Source organism: Struthio camelus, chromosome 1 (genome assembly GCF_040807025.1).
Source record: "Struthio camelus isolate bStrCam1 chromosome 1, bStrCam1.hap1, whole genome shotgun sequence".
Classification (NCBI taxonomy): domain Eukaryota; kingdom Metazoa; phylum Chordata; class Aves; order Struthioniformes; family Struthionidae; genus Struthio; species Struthio camelus.
The window spans coordinates 95,703,902-95,727,026 of record NC_090942.1 but is presented as its reverse complement, the minus strand read 5'-3'; the positions used below and the strand labels follow the sequence as shown (position 1 = coordinate 95,727,026).

Here is a 23,125-nt window from a genome sequence, read left to right as displayed (position 1 = left end):
TGAGAACTAAATGGAGATGAACGAGAGGTCATGCTCAAAAACTTAGGCAAAGCTATTGGGGAGAGGGGAGGAGGCTAGATGTGCTTGACAGAAAGTCAAGTGAAAGTCTCTCCAAAAACACTGATTCAAAAATTTTAATGTTTTTGTTTTCAGCCCCAAAACTGTTACTGGTTTAAAAAATCAAAATTTTCCCTAAAGAAAAAAACTCTTCTTCCTCCTCTTCTGCTCCATCCCCTATCTCAGGAGAACCAGGAGCACTGCAAGGATGATACTGCCAGCTCAGGTTTCTCTCTTTTTTGGACAGTTACAGGGAAATTCCAGACCAGATTTCTTCTTACCCAACAGCAATACCTTTCCCCATGTAAGCTGGAAAGCTGGTACAACATGAAATAAAATTCAGTCCAGATTTTTCTGGCACATTCTGCTGCTGCTTTCTACTTTTTACATTTGTTAGCACCCATTTGTGCTAGGTGCTGCACACATAGAATGCCTGACTGTCCTCACCCTATGTCCTGCTGCCAGGAGATTAAACTAGCATGCACTGAGTATGCAACTGCTTTTGATTCCTCCTGCTTTCCCCTCCTTCCCCCTGACTGAGATTCAGCAGCTTCTGCAATATGACAATTTCCCATCAGCTGTCAAGGCACTAAAATAAACCTTTATCTCGTCTCCACAGCCCTGAATGATGGGGCAGGCAAGAGGTGCACCGCAGCCAGGCAGCCATTTCTGCCATATGCTCTTTTAACCTCACTGCATGCTAACACAGCAATCTGTAACCTGGCAGATATGCTGTTTTTCCTTGCAAGACATGCAGAAAGAGGCAACTCTGTTTCCTATCTCTCCCTATTGAAGTGTCTTGTTATGCTGGGTTATAGCATTATTTCTCTTGCCTGCTTCCTCCAGTGGTGGGTGAGGGTGAGAGCCAGGACACCATTCCAATGCTAGAGAATGAAAATCCTGCTAATTCTGTTAAATTAGAATTGGCTGCAGAAATGGCCTAGAGGCACACATTGTAAATTAAGTTGAAACCGTGCTCCGTGCAGTTGGAGGGAAAAAAAACCCTACCTTCCTTTAGGGAGAGAAGGCATTACATATTCACACTTCAAGCGTGCACACCATTGCCAGCTAATCCTTCTTATTCCACAAGGCTAATTTCAAACTGGCATTTATATGGCGTGGTTGGCTGGGGAGGGCACTGATGAATCAGTTAGCTGCCCTTTATAATAAGCCCTGCGCAATTGCTTCTTAGGCTGCTCTTTTCTACTGCCTTGCCTTCCAGTCATCTCTCTGCCACATGCTCGTCATTCAAAGGGCACCTGTTGGATAGACTATGCAGCAAAGTTACTGAGCAGGGGCAATAAATGAAGGGAAGCACAAATACACAGTACAGCTCAGGCCACTACTTTTCAATAGTCCTGCCACAAGGAGACAGGGATTCTCCTGAATGGCCATGCTGATGTTTGAATGAGGAATGATAAGCCTGTAATTTACTTGCATGGCTGTGCAACTGCTTCCTGCTGAGTGGGAAAGCCTAGAAGAGTGTTGTCAGCCTGAATACTGCTGCAGCTCAAAGCAATTCTCTGGCACCACAGGCATCTCAGGCTCTACTGGTGTCCTGCTTTGTGACCATGGCAGAACAACATTTGGTTAAACATTGCTGCCCAGTAACAATTGGGAAGTGTGGAAATTGCAGAAGAAATACGGGACCCTCCCCAAGTTTGCAGGCAGCTACTCTAGCAGTAGCTTCGGATGGATCTGAAATACTATATTCACTGGTTGTGAAATCTACCAGTGTGGTATGTTATGTTAACAGTGCACTACAGTAGCAGGAAAACCTACACAACATGCTGATGCTGGGTAGAGGACAGAGAGTAACTCAAGCTGGTGAGGGAAAAGCAGGGAAACTCGGACATTACCTAGTCTGTTGGCCAGCTTGAGAATGACCAACCTTAGGTAGACCAAAGGTCCATCCAATCTAGTATCCTTATTCAGGCTCTAAAAAGACAGGTGGAGACTACTGATAGAAAAAATTGAAATGATGCTTCCTGCAAATACTCTTCCAGCCTCCAAGAGACTGCAGCTCTGATACTTTCTGAAGCAGAAATAGTGTCTGTGTACTTACGCAACTGCCTGATGAATGGACACTTGGCTCTGAAAGAGCCATGGGAAGTTCTCTTTCTACCATTAATGCGTAGATGCGAAAAAATAAGTAGGAACTATGGGAGTCAAATGAGGGGATCATTTGACTTGAGGAACGTTCATGGGGATGGATATGAGTTAAGAACATGAGGTAGATTTGGGGACATTATGTTGCAAAGTGTCATAAAGATGTAGTGATGAGCTGGGTTTATTTTGGTAGAGAAGGCAGAGGAGTAAGGCCATAAATCCATGGGAAAATGGGCTGTGTTGGGTCTGCTGCTTACAGTGAAACTTGTTATGTATTCAAAGCATTCAGTAACTGCTGATTCCTAGCACTTTGTAGCTAGGATATATGTGATCCTGAACAAGAAAAAGAGTTTTCATGTGCCTTCAAGGGGATCAGATTTTAGGTATTTCAAAAAGCATCCTCACTGTATAGAGTAATATTAATTACCTTAACGATGGATATGTTCAGCAGTGACTAAAAATAAAGATGAACGTATCTCAAAGGGTCTTGAAGAAGGATGGGTGAGAATTTTTATTTTCATTTTACATTGTGGTAATTGGGGAACTGAAGTAAATTTCAAGATCCCAAAGCATGTTAGGAGCAGTAAATATTTCATTACAGTGAAAAACAGAAATGGATCTATTTGTAATTACAAAAGAAAGGAGTGAATGCTGTCTAAACACTGAGCAGAAAATGTATATAGCTTTTAAATAATATGAATTCTAGGCTGAGCCTTAGAAGAATAGATAACGCTATTGCCAGTGCAACAGTGTATACACAGTGAGAAAGGGTCCTCTGTTGCTCAGCTTTATCAATCTCCCCATTAAAGAATTGCTTCCTAAGGTCTATGAAAACATCTATTTTTTTCAGGAGCTGGTGTTGCTTTACTTTAAGCTTTACTCAAGTGTGTTAGGTCATTAGCTTTCAAAGATCTGAAAGGTTGGTGAAACAATCAAAATCTGAAGAACTGGAAGAGGCAGTTGAACACTGGGGGCAGAATGAAGCAACAGATACTGTTAAGCCCCTGACGAGGTGAAGGAGGAGAAAAAGAAATGTGCTCAAAGTCAAGGATGGTGTAAGTGGATCTGGTCCAATAGGATGTTGCAAAGAAGTTCCAGAAAATGAGAAGTGGCTCTGTATCAAAATTTGAAAAAGACAAACAAACTAATTTTTATCAAGGTGTCTTTCCTGCAATCTTCAGAATCCTATTTCAGGTCCTTTTATGTAGATTTAAACTCCAGAAAGAGAAATAGGGATCTTGAACAGAATTCTCAGTAGATCAAATAATTTACTAGTGATTCCAAAAAAAAGACCTGAGATTATGATTAGAGTGCTTGGATAGATTTTACAAAAATGCATGATTGCAGTGGATATAATGAAAGAATTTTAAATGCTCAATAAAGGTATTAAGCTAGGGCAGTTTTGTATTTGTGGTTCAAAAAAGTAGAGCATAACTACAGAGTAGAATCTCTGTTCTATTTAATACTACTGCAGGTTTACCATCTCCTATGCTTTTTAATAGTGTCTGTGTAACAACTGGTGTGAAATTCTTAGGATTTGGTGCAAAGACATGTCCAGTACAAATTTTTTCTTTGATATGTAGATGACCTCACTGCTACAAGAGAGATAGAAGTCTTGTGCAATAGGCAGTTGAATGAAGTAATAGGAAAGATAGTATTTAAGTTCAGTTTTAAGATCAATGAAGATAAAACAAATACTTATTACTGACCTTTTCTTGTGCAGAGGAATAGAGCTCTAGTCTAAATGCTCAACATGACTAAATTTCCAAAGTATAAAACCATCTTCTAATTTTCCCCTGATGTGAGATCCGGGTACTTACACAGGAAGGCCCTATATATATATTTCCTGGGAGATAATGAGACAAATTTGGGGCCAGTGAGGTTGAAGTGTGTGTGAAGAAGATCTAATAAGAGACTGCAGGAGTTTGACGAGAAGGTAAAAAGGTAGATGTAGCAAAGTCCCAATATTTTCAGTGGGTACAGTTTGATCAAGATTAAGTCAGACACAGTAGCTAAATAACCCTTGGGAAACCATTTGACTTCTTGGATGACTGCATATACAAAGGAGGGGGTATGCACCAAGATCTAGGAATTAATAACCTCCACTGGCTTTCAAGCAACAATACTAAATGAGCAATGTGTTTCAGCAACTTTGCTCTCCCTGTCAGGCTCAGTTTTAGCCTATTAATTCCCAGTGGTTGCAGGAAATGTTGGAAGGTCTTGAGGGCATCACAGTGCCTCAAGCCATGGCTTGGTAACTATTGAGCTTAAAGCAAGAATAAAAATGACCATGCTGCTCTCTGTTCAACATTAATGGCTAACAGCTAAGCAGTGGGGTCTGGAGCATGTCATGTGTAATATGGAGATTACCTGACATTGCAAGGCTGTTACCTCGTTGTGTTTGGCATTGCCCCAGGACTCAGTGTTTTGTTTTTTCTGATTTTTTTTTTTAATCTTTCATTCTTAAGAAGGAGATTGACATAATTTAAAGTCTTAGGCTGCACTCATGACTGTTCTTGAACAGAAGGGCCATGCCAGTCTTATCTTTGTGCTGTGGCTAACCTTGACAAAACTGGACAGATGAAGTTTGCCTTTCTAACATTACAAAGATTTTTTTCAATCTTAATAAGGTACCCAAGGAAATAGAATGCAAAAAGTAGGCTGAAAAAACAGACATCCCTAGCTTGAAAAGAACTCTAAAATGAGGAAACTCAGAATTACAGTTCCTAAAGCAGATGAAATTGTATTCTCTTGTATCTATTCTTAACAATAGAATCTTTCAATATATGATCATATGATACAGATAAGATTGTCAAACTCTCCCTCATTTACTGTGGAACATTGTTCATACCTGAGCTTAGCTTTCATAACAAACAGAGAATGAACTTCTTTTTCCTCTTCTCTGGATGAATAAATTAGAGTAGCAAGGCAGAATTACCCTTTGCATTTTGTAGCAGACAATATTCTCCTTAAAATAAAATTTAACTTGACCCCACTGAGATGAACACACACGAGAAGATCATCAAGATCAGCATACTTGTTTTCTCTGATGTAGGCAGTAAACAAATGCCTTTTTCCTCGTTTCTCCCTCGAGCTGAAGGAGACCTTTCCGCCTGCATTGAGCACTGCATTTCCCCAACATTACCTGAGTGGGTATAAAGATCTGTGTTCCCTTGGCTGCAGGTCCTGTCACGTCCCTTACTGCTACCTGCTGCCTTCTTCAGGCTAATGTTTCCCCCATCTCTGGCCTCTTTGCATGTCAGGATATACCTCACTGACTGGATAGAGGAGACTGGCAGCTGTGGATGGTAATGACACCAAGAGGATGGGAAAACCTGGCTGAACTGTGAATACAGGTTGCAGGACAGAGAAAGGGGTCAAACAGGAGTAAAATGTGATTAGCATGTCACAGTAGTAGGCGTGCATGGAATATGCCACTTATATTGTATGATACAATTTCTGTCAGGTAGTGAGGGGGTTGTATAACAGACTGGAGAGATTAGGCTGCCCCTCTCCAGAAAGCTTCCTCTTTTTCCTCACCACCAGAATCACTTGGGAAAGAAGCCAATCCCCCAGATTTATGCTCTAAGAAAATTCACCATTATTTCTGGGGCTGCTTCTGAACCTCCAGAAAAACATGCTTCAGAAACACAGCTCTGTATCCTGCGGAGCTGAGCTCAGGCAGGGCCTTCCTCTGCAAGGCAGTTTCCATGCGCAGGGCAGCAGATTTGAATTCTTCCCTGCACAATCCTAGACTCTTAAAATTGCATCTATGTTTCCTGCCCTCTGGGGTGAATTCCTCTGGCTAGCAGTGGGGTCTTGGAAAACAAATAACAAATGCTATACTCTGGCATTATTATGAAGACTGGGCATGGTATTGCTCTGTCATTGTAGGACAACTCTTTTTCAATGCACGCTAGTTCTGATGCCAGTGGAGTGAAGTGATGATAATCAGAGCTATGGAAATCTTAACTGTGAATTTCCATTTTTCAATACTGATAATTTTATGGACTGAACTGAACACTTTTTATCCTGTAAGAGTCTTTACCTGCAGTCCATACAGTTCTGAGGCTGGACTGCATCAAAATCACAATGGGTGCATCTCCCACATCTAGCAGGATTTTGCTAGAATAAAAGGGGAACCCTAACAAGATTTTGGCCATGGTGAGACCAAACTACAGATCTGCCCAAGCCCTGTGGTCTGCATTTTGGACTAGGGAGCTCATTCACTTTTATTGATGCACTGAGATTCATGTTGTGGGTCACACTGCAAGGGAACAGCCCTCTGCATATGCCATGCCTGCCTGACAAACGGAAGGACATGGAATTTCCTCCTTTTGCTTAGTGTGCGTCTTGTGCCATGAAACCAAGGGGCGGACAGCTGCTTTTCGGAGCCCTAAGGCAGGTGTTAAAAAAGCTCCAGCATATGTTTCACAAATAGCTGCAGAGATTTTTACTTATGTGGATGTTTACAGTTTTTCTGATCATTTAATTTGTGCTAGATCTTTGCTCTTCTAAGTCCTTCACTTACAGCTTTGGACAAGGCAAGGAGTCCTGTCAGTTTACTACACAGCCTCACACTTACTCAGTGCAAACATCTCCCCTATGTCCTTTAACCCTCTCTGTGGTTTGTGGAGCCTGCTACTGTGATCCTGGTCAATGTGTGGCATAGTCACCATACGGCTGTGAGTGAAGCACTGCCATGGTTAGAAATTTTTAATGACATTTCCTTAACGCTGAAGGTGAGAGCAGATATGATCCACTGGGAGCTCTTTATCCCTGGAAACTTCACCCTGTAGTGGACAGTGCAGTGCCATGGCATAGGAAGGCCTTCTCCAGCTCGATCTTTTTCTCTCCTCCATTTCCTGGCAGGAACCAGGAGACCTCATGTTCCTGTCCCTGTGCAGACTCGTTTGGCTCAACTCTGCTAATTTGCTGGAGAGAAGGAAGAGTCTGATCAGCTGAGGGGACAGGAAGGAGGGAGCCTGCCCTGCCTCAGCTCACCTACCCCCCAGTGCTGGAGCAGCCAGATCATCATTCCCAGTTTGGCTTGAAGGAGAGGGGGTTGTGGGCAGGTCCAGAACAGGGCCAGATGGTCCAAAGAGGGCTCAGGAAATTGTGAATCATACCGTAATACTGTCATGTCATCATGCTGGTTATCACTGGGCAGCTCCCACATTCATCACTGCAGTGTTAGGGTGATGGAAATATAAGAAGAGTGAAACAGTCCTGGGATGGACTCTTCTCCTCCACGCATGCCCTCAAGTTAGCGTGCAGGACTCACACTTCAACATTTGTCTCTGTTCCAGTCTCATCACTCCCTGCAGTGTGAAGCGGTGTAGACACCCCCATGCAGGACTGACTGTAGGGTGGCCAGCTTGGCTGCTTATAGGAACTCAGCCGTGGCAATGCAGGACTTGGGGCGAATGATGGAGCCAGCCTGAGAAGCAGGGTAAATTGGTCTATGCTGAGCTCCTGGTGGCCACTGATTCTTGATCAAAGCTTGCTTTGCTGAGTCTATGCTACAGGGAAAGGGACTGCTGCATAGACCTAACAGCGCAGATCACCATATCCCTGGAGAAAAAGGAAGGGGCTTCCTGGGTCATTCTGTCTCATATTTGGTTTGGTTGCAAAGTATCACATTCCCCGTGGTAGAGTATAACTACACTGAGAATAATAGCTGAGAGGCTGGCTGCTTTCTGTGATGACATTTTTCTTCTTGACAGACAAGCAGATGAGATTTCATTTTATTGAAGAGTTATGGTTTTCAGCACTAAGCTGTGCTGGGATTTAACTGTTGCTAGTGTTTGCGTTTTTGATGATTCTGAAGCTTAACAATAATTAACATTGACCTGGGGGTTGAAAAGGCCATACTTTGTGCATGTCAAAATCTTTCTACCCTTGCTTCCACCTGGTTTGTGTATGCCACACAAGTCAGAGAAAACACATTTTTTCCAAGAGTGATAAAACATAAGGAAACTATTGAGGCCATTTCTTATTATGTTTCCTATTGTAAAGTCAGGTGTCTTCAGTGCTGTGATCTCAGCTGTGCAGGCATGAGAAGAAAAGAGGAAATCACAGGGAATAAATGTAGAGCACCTGTGAAAATCTATGACTAGCATGATGGCAACAAGTGCTAATGCCATGTGTGTTCACTGTTGCAGAGGATGAGCAACCAGCAGTCATTAAAGGCGCTGAATGAATTAAGGCATTCCTGGACTGGCATTTTCTGAAGCCCTCTCTGCAAGAGTAAGGGGCATTGTCATTTTAGAAAATCATGGTTTTCTATGCCAGTTATTTCAATCTGTTGTGTGTGGACAGTCTTACATCAAAATAAAGTAGGCTATCTTTTTTTTCCTTTTTTTCTTTCAAATAATTTGGGATTAACTTAAATCCAAGGTAAACCGAAATAAGTCATCCCCATACTGAAGTATGGGCACTCCTCCAGGGAGGTTCATGAATATATCTAAATCAGTTTAAAAAAATGAGTTTAGTCACATTGTAGCACTGCACTATTTTGTGTCAATAAGGCATAGATGAATGAAAGTGAGTCTATATGAGACCAGATTTGCAAAGCTATTTAGGTGCCTAAAAATGCAACTGAGCCCGCAGTGGGATTTTCAGGAATGCCTATTCAAATGAAGATCCTGAAAGATCTTTATAAAATTGGCTTTTTTCCCTTCAGCATGAAAATTGGCTAACAAAAGGCGAGGCTACCACTGTATGTGGAACATATGAATAAGGAGAAAACCCAGTCTATCTCCCAATGAAAGCAAGTCGCTCAATTCGGTACTGTTTTTACTGAAGCTTTAAATATCCCTAGTAAAGGGATTTACACAGTACTTCTCTTGAAGAAACGCCTCTTCAGCTTAGCTTGCTTACCACTGGGATGGCTCTTCCAGGCAAACTAACTTCCTCTTTCTTGGTTTCATTTAATTTATTCTGACAAGGGAATTAGCTTGACTACAGTCCTAGAAGCTGGTTCAAACTTTTTGGTTCTCCAAACCAGAGCTGAATCTGAGCTTTTGCTATTGAACTTGAAATAGCAGCTGAACTGAAGACATTTTTCCTTAAACCAGTACAGACCCTGAATCACTGGGGTAGCTTCAGGCACTGCTGAACCTTGCAGCAGAATTGAACAGGGAAAAAGGGCTGGTTTGGGTCTCTCAGTCCACACAGTGTATTTTGTAGCAATCATTAATGCATATCATTAGTTTGTAATGATCTGAACCCTTTTAAGCTGAAAACATAGCTTTGAATTAAAGGAGTAATCTTAATAATTACTTTACACAAACCATACCCTTCTTCACAGAGAAGGAACATGCAGCATACAGCAAGCAGCAGGTTTTGTACGACTTCAAATAATTCTTCTTCCTTCTTGAGCCTTGTGGCTTTCGAAAATATCACACTTCTTCACCTTCTTAGCTGTCATTTAGTCCAGTCTCATAGATGAAGCTTTCACAATCTATGTTCATTATTCACCTCCTCCTGTCAGCCCCTTCCCTGGCTCCCCCATTCATGTTGTTCTTTGGAACTGTTCTTCCTTTTATTTATGTAGATTCAAAAGCCAAGGTCAAAAGGGCCTTTCAGGGCATATCTACACTGTGCGATGCAGTGTTATCCAGAAACTGTGAAGGAGTGTTGAAGAGCCAGCGTAGGCAGTGCAGTGGAGAGACAGAATTGTCATTTGGATAAAAGCATCCCATCTTGACTTGGTGACATCAAGAAATGGGGATTCACCACTTCTCCTTCCCTTGTGTTTTGCTTCTGAGATTCATTAATATCTTGTCTGAAGTTTCTAACTCAGGTTTCTAATTCTCTTTGGCCCTTTCACTGCAGGACTCTTTCTTCTTTCCTTCTACATTGTTATCAGGTAATTTCCCTACAGGTTGAAGTGGTGACATAGCCAAAATGGCAGAGCAAGGGACTTTGGTGTATGATTTTCAAAAGCATTTAACTGGCTTAAGAATTTAAAATCCACCTTTTAAAACTACTTAAAGGTCTTGATTCAAAGGAAAGGAATGTTAGGACCTGGACTATGCTTAAATAAAATTTGGGTCTTAGCATATGGCTGTCATATGTGAGAAGTAATTCAGAGGAAACTCAGAGGTGACTTTGTGGTGGACTGGCCCCTCACTACTAACGCACATGCACTGAGAACCTGCCAAGGGCTTGTCTATGTGACAGAAGTGATTTGCAGTAGGCTAGAACAGAGTGCCATGGTACTGGGCATGAAGAGAGGTAATAGTCTGGGTCTGACTTAAGGTGGTGAGACACCACTCCTGGTGTGCACAGGAAGTTGGCTTGACCATAGCTGGCTGCATGAATGCAGTTGTTCTGTTGCCAGTTTGCTCCCTCTCTGAGTGGGCGTCTGGGAAAGATGGGGGCCGGGCAGGCTTTCCTTGCCAGGACTCCCTTGCACACAGAGGATCCCTAAAAGGCCTTGTCAGTGGGAAGAAAACAAGCTTCTAAAACACTTCTGAAGCATGATTCATCTGACCTAGTTTAGGATCCTGCTTTAGGATGATCTGAATCACACCCTAGAAGTTCTCATTTCTCTTCATTGACATCAAAGGGAGTCTGTGGTGATGCTCTCAGATAGAGATGCGCACATTTGGCCAGATAAGTCCCACCTCCCGAGGCTGCACCGAGCAATCTTTTGGGTTAGCAAGTGCATGCGAGCTCATGACGCACTAACTTCCTCATGGAGATGAGTCCTCAGCCACTTCTGAAGCTGGGGCAGAGGCTCCTAAGTCCCATAGGCATATTCCAAAATGCCATTGCACTGCTCCTCTGCTCCTCAGCGCCTTGGCACGGTGTTGCCAGTAGTGATGTGTGCCACACAAACACCTTTCTCTAACTTGATGTCCATTGCTTTCTGCTGCACCATTTCTTAAATATCTTCTTTTATGATTGCATAATTTACCATCTTTTTCTCTGCATGCATTTTCAAAATCTAATTTTGTTATTTAATCCTTTGGTCTCTGTATATTACTTCTGTGTCAGCTGATGTTTGCAACTCTTCGCAGTTTAGTATCTTCTCTGAATCTCATTATCATGCTATTATTTCCCTTTTCTAGACTGTAAAACCAGAACTAACACTGATACCTGTTCTACCCTACAAGGCACTTCCCTTAAATTACACACAGATGTAGATAGCTAGACAGATTTTGTTTGAAATGCTATTTACTTTCCTTTAAAAAAAATGGGGTACTGGGAACTGCAATGATGTCATAGCAACTGAATATGATTATGTAGGAGTCTGCGCTGAGTGGTATTCCAGAAACTATATCTCTATATGCATGTGTTTATTTGTATAAATGTGTGTGTGTGACTATTTGTTTTTAATAATGTATTCATATATATTTAAAGAGAAAAGGCCTCAATAATAACCTGAGACAAAATTCTTCTTCTTGGGCTGTTTTACATTAAAAATAAATCAGAGGTAACTCCATGGTGTAGTAGAGAAGGTGATATAGTGATATTAGTGCTATAACAAAGAAAAGAATCTGATTCTTTGTGAATAAGATAAGCTAAATTTGAATCTTGATGGAGGTAATCCTGAGAATCCAGAAATCCTTTTATATTTTTAACATGCTCAGCATTGTCATGCTGTGATTTAAATGTTGTCTGGAATATTTTTTCACAGTGACAGATATAGCTATCCTGCTCATATATATGCTAAGAAAATACAGTGTTATAACTTTCAAGACATGTGTGCTTGGGGGGGGGGTGTGTGTGTGTGCATTAATGTTCACTCAGACTCCTGCATCACCATGATCTTCTATGCATGCAAACCCATATTTTTTTTCCCACACGTGCATGGGGGATGGTTCTGTGTGTGAACATGCACATCTTCCTTATAATAGTTTAAAGAAATTTGGAGGCATAAGATCAATAGACCTAGGAATTACTTAGGCATATAAGTTACTTTAGAAATATGTAGAAGGGAAAGGGATGATTTCTATAGCTTGTTTTTAAGCAGAATATTAAAAAATACTCTTGTTACAGGAGTATCGTTTTCTCTGTCTACAGGAAGCCTACTGAATGGACTTGGGGAATAACAGAGAAAGTTGCCCATTCTGGTCTGTTCTACAGGACATTGCCACGCGCGGTATGTGCGTGCACACGTGAAGGAGACAGCATGTGCATATATGTTTGCTGGTATGCTGGTGAGGGGGAGGGGGATTTTTAACAGCCATTTTAACATATTTTCCAATTTCCCTTCAGCTAACAGCTCCCACCTACAGTACGTCACCTGTGCATGAAACATTCTGCATGCCATGGCAATAACCCCACTCCCTCTTCTCCCCTCCATCCCCACCCCACCCTACGCTTTCTTAACATATAAATCCCACTTCTGGTGGTGGCTGGGTGGGTGCTCGCGGCTTTGGCTGCTCCGGTGGGCATGGGGCCGGGGGCTCCTCACCAGATTTACGCCCTTGCCGAGCCCCTTCTCGCCCTGACACACCTCAGCCCGCCCCCCGCTGCAGTCTGCAGTGTCCCCTTCCCCGTATAGTCTCTGTACAGTGGGAAAGTCGTTGGGTAATTGGGTCCAGATTGGAGATTTTAATTATTCATGAGGCTGGCAAGGGACTTGGGGGGGGGGCTGCTGGGGCTGCGGTGGGGGTGGGGTGGGGAGGTGACTAGTGAGGGAGAGCTGGTGAACAATTCGGGGAAGGAGAGGGAGGGAGGGAGAGACAGCGTGTGCATGTGTGATGAGCAATAGCTGTGGACCTTACAGTTGCTGCTAACTGCCCTGGTGTGTGTGTGTGTGTGTGTATGTGCGTGTGTATGTGTGTGTGAGAGAGGGAGAGAGAGAGAGGGAGGGAGGGAGGGAGTGGAGAGGGTGGGGGGGAGAGATAAGAGAGAGAAGAGGAAAAGGAGAGAGGAGAAGGAAGGAAGAAGAAGGAAGGAAGGGGACAATACGATCATGCTGTGCTGTATGAGAAGAACAAAACAGGTAGAGCTGAAGATTTTTATATTTCTTTTGGTTGAGAAATCTCCCAGGCTGTTGGGTGTCTGTGGGGTGCGTGTCTGCCTGAGCATGTGAGGGGTAGGGGTAGGGGTAGGGGTAGGGGTAGGGGTAGGGGTGGGGGGGGAGGAAATTTCAACTGCTTTCAGCAGATGTCTCTTTTGCAATTCTTTAGCATCTTGCGACTGAAGGCTCTTTTCACACCCTTCAGCATGACTGTTTTGCCTTTCCGGGGTTGGTGATGGGGGGGGGGGGCCTACATCCACATTTGGGGAGCTACCATCTCCCCTCTATTATTATATTTTTAAATTGTGGGCAGAGGTATTGCTTAGGATTTTTGGTCTGTGTTTCAGAGGGTGTGGATGTAGAAGGGGGGCTGGGAGGAAACGTGATGAGAAGTGACTCTACCTTGAATATAAAGGAAACAATTCTTCATCTTATTCCAAAAAAGAGAGGATACCTAGTAAGCCTTGATCCCTGGTCTGAATGCTCTCTATTGCTCCTAGCTCCGATGAATGAGAGATGTTTTATGTGCATGTGCTGTGAGGTGGCTCAGAGGACAGGTACATTCATTTTTTTTGGTGTTGTAACAACCTGAGCAAGAATTAACCTGAAGCCTTTTTTTTTTCCCATTTATGTATAATGAAAAGTGCAATTAATTAATAACAAAAGCATTAGCCAGGGGAGGAGGAGAATAACCCTTTTTGCAATACCCTTCATATTACAACGAGTTAGACAACTGCACCAGCTGGTGAAGAGACAGAGGACCACGCCTCTGCTAGCTCCGAACTCGGGTGGGATAAGAGAAGCTCATAGTGTGAACCTGTTGGAAACCAGTTCATTCTCTTTAGTAGTACCACATGGCTTTCCTTGATGGGGAATGAGGATGGTGAGAAGATATGGGTGGTGGCTAGTTTTCAGTGACAAAAATTGTATGTCCAGAATGATAATGAAATTGAAAAAAGCTACTTAGCTCATACTTCCCTTCCCCTTCCCCTTTTTATTTCATGTGAAAGCCCAGACCTGCTCTTCGTTAAGAGAGCCTAATTTAGCTGAACTCCTCGGACTTCCTTGGGAGGATCTTGGATTTACACAATTGGAACTTTGAGGCAGGAGCTGGCCATGGGTATCTTTGTAAGAAATTTTGGAAACTTCCCCTAATTAAGGATCTGTAGGTAATGACAAAGAGCTTTGGTCCTTGCTTTGAGTGCAAAGCTCGACTCAGGCTTAAGTACAGAACCATAATGGTTACTTTCTTTATATATTTGCATACATATATTTGTATATCTCTTACAATATAGCACTGCAGTACTCTGGAGCAATAGCCTAGCACACTGATGCAAACAAGTCATGTTACCGTGGAACAGTACAGTGTTTAAAGAAAATCCAGGTTCAGGTGTATTTCTCAATGGAGATATGTGTGTTATCAAATGAAGGAGCAATTTTGTAGAATAATGGGGAGGGGCAGACGAATGAGATAGAAAGGGACCCTGCGTCATTCTCTGTTTTTCCCTATGCAGGTTTCAAATGATCTGCAATTAATGATACGTTCACTATAATCTGGAGGGAGGTGGTTATGGCTGGGGGGGGAACACGTTGCAGCCAGCCAGCAGAGCACGTTCAGCTGGCAAATATGGGATGAAAAGAGGAGGAGAAGGAAGGCAGACAGGGAGGCAGAGTGACAGAGTAGTGGGCGGAGGTGCACAGCAAATTTTAAAATAGAGTAGGTAGCTCTGGATTCTTTGGAGTCAGGAGAGAGCTATTGGGGGAGGGGGATAATTTTGCCCATACCATCACAGGTTGGTCATTAAAGATCCTGATTAATCTTCTGATGTATCGTTCTTTACATCTGTATAGAGCTATTCCTGTCATTTTTATTCTAACGTATTTAGAAATGCATGGTATGCAGGTATTTTGATCGCACATAGTCCTCTCTCCCCAATCCGTATATTAATCCACTGCATGGTACACACCCCTTTGCGCGTGCATGTGCTGCTCACATCCCCACTCTCCAGTCCCCTGCATCTGTACCACACATATATGCACACACATGCGCTCATTCACTTGTGCTTTCTGATCCTTGTACAGCCATATGTCCTGAATGTGACTGCTCATGCATATTCCATGGATGTTCCTGCGCTCAGAGCCCAACTCCTACTCCTGTACCTGACTGCACACACATCCACACACCAAAATTGCCAGACTGGTTATACAGCTGTTGGGTCAGCAAAGCTAGTGATATACCAAAGGAAGCTCTAATTTGGAGAAGAGAAAGACCTTGGTTTTCAGCTTATGCTCTTCCTCTGTCCCCGCCCAGACCTTTCATAGAGAGAAAAAGATGGATGGAAATCACAGGCAGGAGTTTCCTTCTCAAAAGAAAGACAACTCTCCTCAAATTATTTTTCTAGGGAAGCCTCTGGTGTCCCGCCTTTCTGGCAGCAAAAGAGCAAAATGTTGAAATTACAGGCTTGGGCGTGGAAGAAATCTCTTCACATTCATGTCTAGGTGTGCTTGTATGTGTCTATCCTCCCACCCCTCAAAGACAAATATGTTCACACACTCATACCTAGCAGATTATTCTTTCTTGTGGGTGCAATGCCAATGTGAAGAGTGAAGTGTCTGGCTGACTGTGCCCGCCCATGAGAGATGCAGATAGCTTAGTGTTGTCATTTCTGCCCACACTTGATTTCACCTCTGAATCTTTGCCCACAAAATATTGAGCTAAAAGGAGGTATAACTGAAAGGCTGGGTCGAGGAATTTCTGAAAAACTGAACTTAACCTTTATTGCTAGCAAGAGGTGCGGTCTGTAGTACGTGGAGGTGGGTAGTTAGAAAGGTGGCTAGACATGCAAGTGTTGCATGCGCCGCACACTAGAACAGATGGACGTTATGGGGGTATGCGCTCGGTATTGGATTGCGTGAGTGATTAAACAATAACCCGCAAGCAGGTTTCCCACTTGTGGGTGAGATGATTCTCATTCATCAGCAGCCATATCCGACGGCTTCCCTCCCGTTCTGTCCTCTGCTCCTCACCCCAGCGCCTGCCGGAGAGCCAGCGGCTGCAAAGGTTTAAACGTGCCACACCCATCAAATCAAAGGAGGGAGGGGGAAGAGGCAGTCTGCATTTCTTTCCCCTTCCACACGAGCAGCATGAATAAACAGGGCTGTATCTCTAAAGATGCAGTTTAATGCAACTGAAGAAGCAGAAAGCATTAGGGATCTGTTTTAGCAATTACAGCCAGCCAGCGAGGTACCTTGTCGTTCCTGGAACTGTAGAGGTGTACAGGACGGAGGAAATGGAGAAAAAGAGAAAGAGGAAGATGCATGCGGAGTTAAGATTATGTTACCTCGGGATATTAAAATGTCTTGGACGTCATTTGGAGTAACTTAATCATGCCACACAATGCAGATGCTTCAAAACTTGCAAGGCATGGTCTTACCTTTAAATACCAACATAGAGAGAGGAAAAGGAGTATTTCAAAGGGCAGGTGACCACCCACGCCCCTCCTCCCTCTACTTGCCAGCGTTGTGTAAATCACCACCGACCATTGCCTTCAAGGCAGAGGCATTTCATCTACACCTGTGGAGAATCTCGCCTCTGCCTTTCTGAGGGACGCTGCACAGTTTCTGCGCTTCTCTCGGTAAACAATTGCTGCATGGAAGTTTAATTACTTCAGGTCCTTACTATTTCTCTTCCTGGAGCAATACCCATGGGATTTCTCCTGGAAAGCATGTCTCCAGAGAAACACCCCTCCCATCACCCTGTCTTCGTCCGCTGCCTTTGCTGACTATTAGAGACATTGATTTCTCCTAGATCGCATAACGCAACTGTTCTTAATGGCACAGACAAGCCCCCTCTTAGGGAACTAATTGCAGGCAGAGTTTCCAAGGGGAGAAGGACAGCTGTAATGCTTAGTAGAAAAGAAACCTTTCCTATTGTCGTATGCTCCTGAATAGGAGTCACAATAAAGAGCAGGTAGGCAGCACCCACCCCTGTACAGTGGTTTCTCTGCTGAGAAGGTTGCACTTAAACTTGTGTCTACCTGTCTCAGGCTGGGTACATGTGTGCAACCCAAGAGACTGACAGGTGAGCTTGTCCTGCCCAGTGCTGAGAGTGTCTGAATTACCTCAGAGCTGCTCCTGCCTCAGGATAAGAAAGTGTGCAGTAACTCCTGACTGTGCCCATGCCATGCTGAGAGGGTGGATATCACTTGAAGCCTCTCATGTCTTATGATGAGAAAATCAATACCTACCTTGCATCAACAAGTTATATGAAGTCTGGGCGCTGCCTCAAACTCAGGCTGAGACTGTCTGTGTAGCCCAAAGTGCTTGCTTTTACACGGAGTATATATAAACCTGAGATCTCTGCATACTCCTCGTAGGCTGGAGGTACATTACTGACTGACTTACTCAGTTCATGCATTGCTGGCCCTTGTATCCTTCTATCTGCATAACTCTCCTGTTGTCCCCTCCTCCTGCACCTAAATGACTCTTTCGTCTCTTCTGTGGCTTTGGGCTTCCTCCCTACTCAGGGAGGATTTTATCTGGATTTGAGAATAAATGATAGCTCTGATGACAGACTGAAGCTAAAACAACCTCAGGATGGGAAGCCTTTTGATGGCAGCACTCTGTGCTGATTCACTTTAGAAGTCACTGCTTGACTCCATGGTTTGCTGTGAGGCTGACAAGTCTCAGGAATGGGTTTGGTAGCGGTCCACAGCTGGCCACCTCTGAGCTATGTAGGTCCAGTGTCCAAACCGTAAGGCAAGAATCATAGTCCAGTAGTTCTGCATGGGGGTTTATGAGACTGACAAGAGGAGATCTATCATCCAGACAGGTTCTGCAGGAGATGCACGTCCCTTGCTGGTAGAAATACAGAGCAGGTATCTTGGTGAGACACCTTCCAGCAGCAGAAGTCCAAAGTCAAATTCTAAAACCCATCCACATTCACTTCATCTCTAATTCCAGTCCACCCTCCCGCCCAGGCACGCTGGGAGATGACATGTAACCTCAAAGCTCTGATGGCTTCTTGTGGAGAAGGTGTTTATATATCCTTAGGGCTCTCTCTATCGCCTGCTGAGTATGTGTGTAAAACTCCTTGGCTTTTCTGGTTGCAAGCAGCGCAGACCAGTAGTTTAGTATACAGGAATGAGTTTCGGTAGAGCTGGTTTCTATTCCTCACAGTGCTATTAACCTGCTTTCTTACTTGCTCTAAGTGCAGTTTCTCTGCCTGTCATGGCTCTCTCTGCAAGGCGCTTCTTTAATTCGGAAACTAAATAATTAGTATCTTAAAAAAAAAAAGGATTTTGAAACCCTCAGGTGAAAGGTGCTTTAGACAGTCAAAGCTTTGTTTTATCCATCCTCAGTCATGCTAGGATGTTTATTAGCCACTTGGGTTCCTCTGACACAAGCCATTGATTTTCTTCCTAGAACCAAGGTTTATTACAGTGGGCCACAGACTGAGAGAATGGACTACAGCTTAGCTTTCTCCCTGCCATTCACCAGTGTGCTAACTCCTCCCCTCCCATTGTAACGCACTAGCCTGTAGCAATGCACAGTATGTATGTGGAGTGGACAACTAGTTTCATGAAAATGCTGATTTGCTTTTCATATAACAAAAGGATTTGTCCTTTTGGAGTTACTCTAACCCTGCTATTTCTGTTATTTATTTTGTCTCCTCTGCCCGCATGTTCTGCTCCTTGCCTTCTTCCTGCTCCCTTGACCATGCAATCCTCCTGCTGCTTCTCCTCTCCTCCAGCTGGGTACTAGCCCTCCATTACATTCTGCTTTTTGGAGGCTCCTGCTAGCATCATCAGCCACTGCCTCTAGGGTCTTTTTCCTTTCACCCCTTCTTGCACTTGTATCAGCAGGGAATCTGATAGGAGCTCTAACTACATGGGTTCTTTCTTTGTGCTTCTGGTTGCTTTTGCAGCTTCCCCAGTTCTCCTCCACCTAGGCAGCTGTAGGAGCTACTGGAAATGACCACCTATAGACAGAAACAGCCAGTGGTGCATCCTCACCTATTGCATTGCTGTCAGTATAGGTGAAAAGTTCCCCAGTCCCAGAAAGCAACTGGTGAGGGGTATGGCTGCCATGACAGCAATGCATGCAATGCAAGCTAATATCACTGTTCCTACTTTCTTCAGCATTCATGCTTCCTCCAGGCTTGTCCCTCTGCTAGTAATGCCACTGCTGGGTGGCAGGCTTTGCTCCAACTGTCTTGCTGGCCCAAGAGAAGATGTCCTGAGCCTGCCTTCCCACCAGGGTTGATTGACCTTGATTCCTCAAAAAGAAAGACAAAATATGCTTACCTTCTTTCAAATTATAACCAATAAATGTCAGTCCCATTCATTACTCATCTTACTTCTGAATTTTCTTGAATTAATTCCAGCCATAATCATAGTATATCTCTATTTATAGAAAGCCGGCACATCTCACAATATTTATCCATTCTTTCTGTAGGAGCCACCTTTCTCCAAAGGCTGGTAATTAATAACATTAATAGGCTCTGAAGGAATGCTACTCACTTGTTCTGAATGCCCCTAAAGTTTAGGGGCGCAGGGATGTGTGTTTGGATTTGGACGCAGTTCTGCAGTTGCATTTCACTCCTTCCATAATAGCCTAGGAGTGAAACTGTGGTCTCAGAACTTCTGATTTGTGTGAGTTAGGCCGATTTCTAATAATTGGTGAGATCAAATAATTTGCAGTTTTGATTATTTATATATTTTATATATAAATTATATATTTGATTATATATTTGATTATTTATATAATTAGTAAGTATTATCAATTAGCATCCAGTTCATCAAACTATTGAATGGAGTCTAATCCATTTATTTTATCAATAGTATACAATGACCTTATCAATCGGAAATGTTAAGTATGCAAGGTTGGGGTGCTGGGGTAGCAAGGTTCCGTGCTTTACTCTTTTGCATAAGATGCCAGTCATTTATATTAGTTGAAACTGAAACTAGCAGGATGTAAACCACAATGTTTTTGATCTGACCGTTGCTCTCTTTCCATCCTTACCCCCTCTATCTACCCCCAGCTTTAAGTGAATAACTTACTCAGTGGTGGACTTAATTAATTTTCCTTAAACTATTTATAAATTTGGAAAGCTATATCTAAAGAAACAAGTATGATATGCTGCTTTTCTGACAGCAAAAATTTGCAACCGCTTTAGTTTTGTCCAGGAGTGAGGCGCAGTCTCAAAAATCATGTAGTGAGAAAATGCCGGGAGTGCATTGCCTGCTCCACTGTGTCTGAGGAGCATGGTCCAGCTGGGATGCTGTACTGGAGTAATGGATAACTGAGGCAGAGGAACTTTTAGATGCTGGACCAAAACACTGACTTTTTTTGAAGGCAGGAATACTTTGCTGTAGATCAGAGAGTTGCCCTGAAATGGCATTTGTGTTCCTCAGAACCAGGGGCGGCTTCCTCAGGGTCAGTAGTTTCATTCTTAGCTTTTTGCGTTGGAGTAGTCAGGCTGGCAGCTCGCAAAGGCCTGGATTACACTAGCTGAGTTGGAATTTGTCAGAATGGAGACTTTTCCTGATCAAAGATGAAATACAGTGTTTTTAACCCCTCCTGCTGTTTGCATTTCCAGTGGAAGACCCTGAGGAACATCAAGCCCTCCATAGAGTTTTGAGGACACAAACATCCACAAGAGAAAATTGATGTTTAATGTTGACAGGACCTTTAAAAATGCAGTAAAAGTATGAAAAGGATGAAATCAAGCCCACTGCAGCACAGGATCTGGCAAAAAGCCTTTCCTTTGTATCCAAAGGCCAGTCAGAGTACCAGCTAGAAGAGATCCAATCCTAAGGACAGGAAGACTGGAGCAAGGAAAAAAGATCTCCCCCCAAAAAAATGGAAGAAAGGAAGCTAACCAAAAGCTCTATGAAGTAAATAGAATTTGGATCACTTCCAGAGGATAGTTAGCAAAGTTAATATGTGTATCAATCTCTTATCTACTAAAACTAGATATACAGCAAAAAATATTTCCCATTATGATGCCAGTTGTACCAGACTGTGGATGACAATATAAAGAGCATCTGCAGATTAGTGAAAAATGAGCCCTAATGACTTAAAGGAACTTTTATGAAATCTTCCTTTAAAGCTCAGTTAATTCCGTTCAATGTTCATTGTTTTTTTCCTTTGCGTTATACGATTCCACAATACTGTAATAGATCACATAAGACAATATCGCATCTTGTAGAATGTCTCTGCTTTTTCATTAGGGCCTGACTGAAAAGAGGAATCTGAAATATATCACAGTGTTTTCCCATTTTTCTGGACCCAGAAATAAGAGATTTATTCTGTAACAAGTTAGAGGTATCTGTCATACGCTGTAGACCTTTAGAGCTTCCTTTCTAACTGTGGAGGTATCATAGGTATCCTAAGATGCCTACACTTAGAAAGTCCCCTAAACATTTGAAGATTACTTCTTGTGATGCCTAGATGATCCTTAGTTTTACAAACAATAATCAGCTCAATTCCTCCTTAACATCTAAGCCACATTGGGATCAACAGAGCAAGTATTCTTCCAGTTGCTTTCCCTGAACAGCGAAAATGGGTAAGTTTGTCACAGCAGACAGATTGAGCATTCACACAGAATGCATCCAAGGGGAAGGGAATGTACTTTTATCCAGAAAAACCTTGTATTCTTTTCTCCAGAAATTCTTTGGTTAAAGTACTCACCCAGAGATACGGTGAATATATCACCTCTGTCTGAGTAGATCTGAATCCCATCCCCTAGGAGAATGTCCTGATTATTAGGGTATAGAATATTCTGGGGCAGGTTTCTCTGAGTGTTTCATGGGGCAGCTAATCTATTTTGCACAGAAGGATCAAATATTGGGGCCAGAGCAAGAGAGTGAAATAATGTCATCCTGACACCTTAGCCTAGTGTTTATGGTACCTGTAGAGGGGAGGGAAGATCTATGTTCCAAACCTTCAGCTAAAACTTTACATCATACATTGTCGATAAGGCCAGAGTGTTTCATGCCCATTGCACATGTCTCTAATAAGATGGTTAACTGCAACTATACGGCTAAAGGAATTAATAGCAGGCACAAAGGAAGAAGATCAGGATCTAGAAAAGGGCCAGAACAATTATTCAGGATGTACTGATGAAGGAGAGTTGTTTCAAATCATCCAGGACTGATGAGAATCATCCTAGATTATTTAGAAAGGTGATGGAAGCTATCTCTCATCATGAGCTTTAAATGCTTTGAAGACTTGTGAGGGCTGGGTGAGGTATCACAAGGCTGAAAAATAACAAGGAGGAGATAAGAAAGTACAGACTACTCAGTTTAACTTCATTCATGGAAAAAAAAATGGTGGAAATAATCGAATAAAGGAGATGATTAGGAGCCAGCACAGATCTGTCAAGAATAGATCATGTCAAACCAATTTAGCCTTATTCTATAACAAGCCTTGTAGATATAGGGGAAGTAGTTGCCATATCTTGTCATTTTTAAGGATTTTGATATTATCTCACAGGCTTTTATCATGAGTTAGGCAAAGAAACATAGTCCAAATGAAAACATTACAGCACGGATGCAGAACTGGTGTAGATAGCCCTACTCAATCAGCAAATCTCTAATTTGCTGTTGAAGTAGAAGACTCTATTGAGCAGGTTTCCACAAGGTTGAACTGTGGCCTGTTAATACTTAATGTGTTCATTAAGCACATTATGCTTCATATTTTGATTTCAACCTAGATGACCTGCTAGAGATGGTGCTTGTTAAATCTGCAGATGGCCTGGGCTAGATGTAAGTTGGTAGAAATTCCTGGAATTCAGGACAGTCTTGGCAAACCAAGGACCTGATCTGAAAAGCATCAGAGGGCGTGCAAGATGCTCTGCATGGGCAGGATTAATAAATTGCAACCATCTATCCATGGGGGGCAACAGGCCAGCTAGCCATCCTTCAAGAGAGGAGACAGGATCTGTGGAGGAGCACAAGCTCAATGTTAGTCTAG

The 23,125-nt window shown here is 42.9% G+C and overlaps 1 protein-coding gene across 1 annotated transcript in view; it reads left to right on the top strand.

Annotated features, from left to right (window-relative positions):
• Positions 1-12,822: 12,822 nt before the first annotated feature.
• The window catches only part of GAP43 (growth associated protein 43), a 62,894-nt gene continuing 52,591 nt past the window's right edge, over positions 12,823-23,125 (top strand). Inside the window, exon 1 of the mRNA XM_009675201.2 lies at positions 12,823-13,129. Coding sequence (XP_009673496.1) covers positions 13,100-13,129 — 30 coding nt within the window. The 5' untranslated portion in view covers positions 12,823-13,099. The remainder of the gene's footprint in view (positions 13,130-23,125) is intronic.